Source organism: Phragmites australis, chromosome 2, assembly GCF_958298935.1.
Source record: "Phragmites australis chromosome 2, lpPhrAust1.1, whole genome shotgun sequence".
Classification (NCBI taxonomy): Eukaryota; Viridiplantae; Streptophyta; class Magnoliopsida; order Poales; family Poaceae; genus Phragmites; species Phragmites australis.
Window position 1 is genome coordinate 13,682,866 of NC_084922.1, and position 7,003 is coordinate 13,689,868.

General features: G+C 44.9%; 1 protein-coding gene across 3 annotated transcripts; it reads left to right on the forward strand.

Moving 5' to 3' along the window:
* Positions 1 to 437: 437 nt before the first annotated feature.
* Positions 438 to 3,694, forward strand: LOC133900347 (uncharacterized). 3 transcript variants are annotated; one of them, XM_062341465.1, is made up of 6 exons: positions 438 to 596; positions 754 to 941; positions 2,765 to 2,821; positions 2,922 to 2,969; positions 3,057 to 3,119; positions 3,240 to 3,694. In XM_062341465.1, exons 1-6 carry the CDS (start codon positions 467 to 469, stop codon positions 3,300 to 3,302), a joined length of 549 nt encoding a protein of 182 aa, XP_062197449.1. In that variant the 5' UTR covers positions 438 to 466; the 3' UTR covers positions 3,303 to 3,694. The 3 variants fall into 3 exon arrangements, with proteins under 3 accessions (XP_062197449.1, XP_062197430.1, XP_062197441.1); XM_062341446.1 differs by having other exon boundaries at positions 2,922 to 3,119; XM_062341457.1 differs by lacking the exon at positions 3,240 to 3,694 and having other exon boundaries at positions 3,057 to 3,233.
* The last annotated feature ends 3,309 nt before the right edge of the window (positions 3,695 to 7,003 follow it).

Here is a 7,003-nt window from a genome sequence, read left to right on the forward strand (position 1 = left end):
CTGCTCCTTCCCTGCTGCTGCCCGAGGTCGCGCCCTCGAGAGGCTGAAGAAGACCGCAGGTCTCAATTAGTACCTAAAAAGCCGAAGCAAATCACATCTATTTGTAAACCAAATCACATGTATTCTCCAAGGGTCTTACAGAAAGCTGCAAATAATAACGGGCAAGATAGCATCTCGCAGCCCATGTCGTGACGTCGGGCAAGTGCGTGCCGATCGAGCCAAAACCGAACCGAGCCGTTGTATATCCCTTTGCTTTCTTTCTCCTTTCTCCCCGCATGCGCGCAACTCCTGGCACGGTCCCGGACACGCGGCCGGGGCGGCCCCCGCGGCCGGAGCCACTTGTCGGTCGCGACGCTGCCGTCTCGAGGCACGTCGTCCCGTCGCATTGACAAAATCGTGCACGTATTCCAGGCCACGCCACGCCACCTGCACAGCACGCCGCGTGACGTACCACCATGTGTATGGTATGACCAAACCAGCACGCCCTCTTCTTCTTTCTCCCCCTGCAAGGGCCGAGATTTTCTTTCACAATTTCAGGCCAGTGTCCGTCTGCTGTTTTCTTTCACAAGATCAGACAAGTGTCCTGCTTTTACAAGGTATATACCAGGTTTGCATCAATCTCTCTCTCTCTCCTCCGTTGCTGTCTCTGTCCTCTTTCTGCTCCTTCGGTTCAGACTTCGGCGTGCCGCCCTTCTGAACCTCCTCACCTACCTCCCTTCCCCCTCATATATCTCCTCGTCGGTTGTGATACAGCTCTGAAGGGAAAAAAACACGCACTGCCCGGCCCCTTCGTCTCCTTCTTCTCCACTCGATCGTTCTCTGATTCAGGTGCGCAGTCGGTTTCTTCTAGGAGGAGGAAGAGTAGTCTGCACGGTGGTGAGTCTGTACCGGAGATGGCAAGCTTCAACGAAGAGAACCGAGCTGCTCCGCAGAGCGAAGAGGTACTCGTCTCATCTGTCTATATACCTTAGCTGCCTCCATACTTTCTCTTGATTGCAACTCGCGATTTTCCTTTGAACATGATCAGTTACTACTTACTTTCGGAGACAAATTAAGATCACCCTACCATGTCCATACATAGGAGTTCTTGTTCTCAGATTATTATGACAAAAGCTCCAGTTCTCTTCTCGGTATGCGACTGCATGTTTTGGTCAAGAATGACCAATTGGATGTTATTTGTTTTCTAAAAAAGTTGAAATACATAAGTCTACAATTAGAAAATGCTCATACCGGTAGCACTAGCTATTTATTTCCATGCTTACGTAGTTACGTGTTATGTCTCGAAGAAGAGCTACATATTGACGAATATCCGACAAGGATTCATAATCTGTCAGCTCAAATGGCGCGCGCTGATTTAGATGTACAGTTTCCTGTTACAAAAATTTGAATTTCATATTCGCACATTCCGCGCCCTGATTTTCCCTTCGTATGAACAGAAGAAAAAAAAAACAAAAGCACCCAAAACATCACTTGCCATTTGAGCACAGGCCATCTGATAGAAACCAGCTAGTAAAAGAGGAGGATGCCAATTTGGCCTTGTTTTTGTTGCTTTCACGGGGGGAGAGTAATCGAAATTCAAACGTAGGACACCGTCCATTCGAACGGAATATGCCGCGAAGTTAAGAGCGATGCCTCCAGGTACTTAGACTTTTACAGGTCAACCTGGAAAATTCATTGTATTTATTTTCATTGGATTTGTTCCTCAAATTTCAGCTGAGCTGCCGCCGACCATGACCTTTGGTCCACACCAAAGAGTCCTGGATAGAAGGGCAGGTGGCTTTTCAGAGAATAAATCGCTTTAGATTTTGAATTTTGTAGGGTTGATTCAGTCACATGTAATTCTTTAAAATAAGCTTCATAGCTTGATTTAATATGCTTAATGTTGCAAGTGTGCAACCAAGATAGGCCATGGTACTTGATCATGACTAAAGAATGAATAGTCGAAATAAAGCCCACTTGTTCATTTTTATTTTGTTTCAAAAGCAAAGTTTGTGGCTCGTAGAAGGAAACACAGCTTACGACTGAATATTGCCTTGAAATGTTTTCAGAACGTTTTACTGCTAACCTTCCGCAGCAAGAAACATGTGCACAAAGCAGTACGATTTGGAAGTGAAAGGCGTTAAGATTGTCGAGATATGTTATTCACCTGTGCTCAATCTAGACATATCTGATAGTGATTTCGTCCTTATTTCTTGTCAGATTTTAAAAGAGAAGGTTTTGCAAAGTTACAAATACCATCCTTCGTACAATTATTGGCCGATCAAATATCACCCCTCTTAGAATTATTGGCCAATCAGTATCCAACCTTCTAGGAGGCAATTCGGAGCGGTGATCACAGGCGACGATAGGATTGCGGGTAGCACATCATTATCCTGAACAACAAACACATCATCCTATCAAGAAAAAGGACGGAACAGGAGCACTTGACGATGCAACTTGGATGGGAGCGTTGTGGCGAAAGGAAAGCAAAACAATAAAAAAAAACAAGTTGGCCGGCTTTCCCTTTTCCTATTGCGATCAAGAGCGTTGCCGTTTCCGCACGTGATCAAATTGTTGTCCAGTGGATGTCAAGATTGGAATGTCCTGTTCACTGGTTTCATTTTTTAGACGAAGTAAGTACTATATATACATTTATTTTATAAGACGAAGGAAGTAGAAACTAGTAGGCTTTCGGTTTGGCACAAATGTAAAATTGAAACCATCTACTCGCCAAGAGCTGAGCTGAATTCCGGTGCGATCCATGGATTTTGTTTTGCTTTTGCAGGCGTCTTTCCAAAACAAGTACGGAGGGATATCTCCGAAGAAGCCCCTCATCAGCAAGGTACGGTGATTTCACATCATGTGCATAAAAGAAGGGCACGGTGCAAGTTTACAAAGAAATAAAAAAAACTGATATCGTTACGCCGCAAAATGTTTTTCAGGACCACGAGCGTGCCTACTTCGACTCCGCCGATTGGGTCCTCGGCAAGGTAACGCATGAAAGAAACCGGCCAAAAAATACCTTCAACCACTGTAAAAATCGGTGCTCAGAGCTCTCTCCTGTCTGTGTCCTGCAGCAAGGCGCGAGCAACAGCAGCACGAAGGGCCCCGCCACCGAGCCCCTGAAGCCCAAGCTGCAGGTACGAAAACGCTTCCTCGATCGCCATCTCCCCGTCGAAAGTTGGCGACCTTTTACACACCCGTGAGCCGTGACTCTGACCATCGCCTGTTTCTCTTGCCTCTCCCCCTCGTCTCCGAAGCGGACCGCGTACCACCAGCTTCCCCCGCGAAGGCCCGCGTGCACGTCGGGCGGCACGGAGTAGCTGGCGCTCGCCGGCCTTGTGTTCGGCACCGCCGATGCTCGTGCGCAGGCAGTCCATCAGAATGCATGGTATTGGAGCGAATCCGGATGTAAATACAGGGATGCATGAATCGTCAGTGTGGAGTTGTGTGAAATGGAGTCGGTTCGATCACTCGCTATCTCTCGTCTTTCTTTTGGTTTCTCGTCTCGAGTGTTCGAGAAAATTGGGCCGACCATGACCTGATGATTCGCTGGCTAGCTTTGCCGCCTTTCTGCTGTTGACACTGTTACTGTAGCCATCTCACCTGTCACATCGCAACCCTAGCAGTGTTGCATAGTCATGGACATAGATATTAGAATCCGACTTGTATTTATGTGTTTGATTTGGTAAAAAAAAATTGACACGTGAAATCAGATTCAGGATGTCAAAAAGAAGTTGGATACGAGTGCTCAGCTAACACTGAACCCCAGTCTGCAGCAACGCACACGCGGCTGGTACTGAACTTTCCCAGCGGCAGGGCAAACTGGCAGATCTCAATGGGCCCAAATGTGTTCTGCTACCAAAGAACTTGGGCTGTTCCATTTCTCAGTGAAAACTAGAAGGAGAACCGACTATTTTTAACGAACTTTTTTTAATCAAAGATGGATTGGATATCATTGCAAATCACTATTAGGATTCTTCAGTCCACTTTTTTAGAGAATCACTGTTAGGATTCTTAGTATTAGCAAATTAACTGAAACATGACTCCGAAAAGGAGAGAAACATGTGGTGACCTGCTCTGCTCGAACTTTCATCCTCGCTTTTGTGCATTGCCTAGTGTCTTTGGTCCTTGAAGTTTTATATCTTGTATTCCATTTGCATCTTGAAGAATTATATCTTGTATTCCATTTGCATGTACCTAACATACGAGTACCTTTGTTTTCTCTATTTAATTTACTTGCCATCCTATATGCGCGAGTAGCATTGGAGAATCTTTCCTTCGTTCTTTGTTCACGTCCGTCAAATACGGAATCTGATCATCCTGTACCCTCGAGCATGAAGCGATCCCTCTCGATTGTGTGTGCCATCGTGCGGGGTTATGCTCCAGCATCCATGGATCGTACTGCAAGTCAGGAACAAGACGCAAAATACCTACTACTTCCAATCACTACTATTTGTAATCCAAGTTTGAAATGATTGATAGTACGTAACCCAAAACCAAATCTGACACTTATCTGGAGGGAGTATTTATCATGGGCTATCTGGGATCCGGGGAACCAACCAAACCTCAGAAAGTTTGCTGCATGCTGCTCCTACTGGACCGGAGTACGTAATTTCGTTCCTGCACTGCAGCCAAGCAGAAGCGATAGAACGATAGCAATCATGATGCATGATCTAGCAAAATGAGGATGGCATCTTTCTACTACGAGTATCTAGTATCTGTGCACGAGGATCCGGCGGCGTGGGGCTCGAGCAAGTACGAGCAGGAGCGGCCAAAAGCACGTACGAAAAGTGGCTTGTTTGCCGTGGCCGCCATGTGAGCCGCACAGAGAGCTAGCGCCTGGCTCTGCCTCTGCACCCTGCAGCAGTGTTGAGTTTCTCATCAATGGAAATAGGGATGGAAACAGATCGAATATGAATGGGATCGAATTCGGATAGTATGATTTACCATATTTTAATCTGAATGTGAATACGGATCTGGATATCCTCGAATATGAATGCGAATCGGATAGTTCGAATACGAATCCGCATTCGGATATCTACTCGATCTTCAAAATTCAGGTCGAAAATTTAAATTTTTGAAAAAATTTGACTGAAATTTGTTCTAATTTGATTGGGCCGGAATTTTAGAAATTTTGTTCAAAATTCATGTTGGAAATTTAAAATTTTGATCAAATTTAACTAAAATTTGATGAAATTTGACTGAAATTTGTTCCAATTTGATTGGGTTGGAATTTCGTTCATATCTGAAATTTCTAAAACTTTAGCAAAATTTGGTTCCCTGGTTGGCGGATACGGATACGAATCGGATATATCGCGAATTTGGATATCCACATTTGAATCCGAATCTTGAAAACGAATTCGGATATATCCATTTTAGTATCCATTTCAGAAATGAATACGAATACAGATATCCATATTCGTATTTTAACGGATATAGAATCGGATAATTCGAATTTCCTACCATCCATTTTCACCCCTAAATGAAAACGCATCTTTTTTCTATCGACAAGACGTGGCACTGTACACTTTTTTCTTCGGCGTCACCCTGGAAGACTAATCGTTATAAGCTAGATGGTTATCCTACATGCATGTAGGTAGCCTTCAATTTCTCCATTGCGATTTAATGGGAGTTTAACTCTAGATCAGCTTTCCGATCCTTTGGTAATTTCTATCATCAGAGTTCGACCATTTTTGTTTTTTTCCCTAAAAAAAAGTTGGTGGCATGCCGATTATATTCTTCTGTGAATTTTCGGCTCAAACATTTGGGTTGCTGGAGAAAAAAGAAGTTCCATACTAGGTAGCTGCCGACTCTTCACAGCGGTGACGGCTTGGCGAGTCACCTTAGTGTCGACTTGTCCAAAATTACACCATCCATGATGAAAGCCGATCGATCAGGAAAATGTATATGCTGTTTCTTGGTGGTTGCTAACTCTCCAGGTTGCTTGATCAATGAGCACCCATCTACGTACTCTCACGAGAGAGAGAGAGAGAGAGAGAGAGAGAGAGAGAGAGAGATGTGGCACAATGGTATCCACCGCGCGAATAACAAGGGATCGCGATAACGCGTGAAAGAGAAATCATATATGTCGTGAAAGAGAAATCATATTGTCAAGATCTATCGATCGATATATACGACCTCTCGAGGTCTCCATCACGCAGTTAACCCGGACAAATGGCAGCGGTCTGCGTCGTGCTCGCTCCGACCCAAAAGCGCCGCATGCAGCGCAGTTCAAGTTCACGTCCATGGCCATGCGTGACGCTGAAAAACCAGCTGGGTGCGTGTGACCTCCGTCGATTCACATGATCAGTCCATGCCATGTCGCTGTATGTATGAACCTGCAGACAACAGAATTTTGGCCATTTATTTATCACTGCAATCGAAAAATGTGTTGAGATAAACTTTCTGTTAATAGAAGCACTGTGTGCATCAACATTTAGACTACTCTCAGTGCAAGTATCATGCATATAAGTAAAGTGCCATATAGGATTTCTTGCTGATGTGTCAGGCAACTAAAGAAAAGAGAGAAGATAACAGTATCTTATGGAAAATACAACCCTAGCTCAATATCCAATTCCTCCGATACCGTTCAATATAGCATTGGGAGCGGAGCGGTATCAACAGTACATGTTTTCCCATCCTATGGGTGATCCATTGTGCCTACATGGATCAGTTGTGCAGCTCATTGTTTTTTTGTCCCTTATGTTAACCTTCGTTTCTTTTACAACACTGTACCATGGTAAAGCCACCACCATTTTTCGGTCAGCCTGGTCCCACTGCCACCGCCGATCCCCTCCACCCTCTTTCCTCCTTGCTCCTACTCCACGCCCTCCACTGCCATAGTCGGTCCCCTGCTGCCGATCCTTCGTTTTTCTCCTCTCGATCTGTCCCCAAGTTTGTTGTCTGGGCAGATGGCTCACCGAGAAAAGAAGGCTTGTACCCATGAGACTACATCCTCTACTTCGATGCTATCGGCGCCTCAATTGTAACATCTTGAGTTTAGCATATTAGTCAATTATGA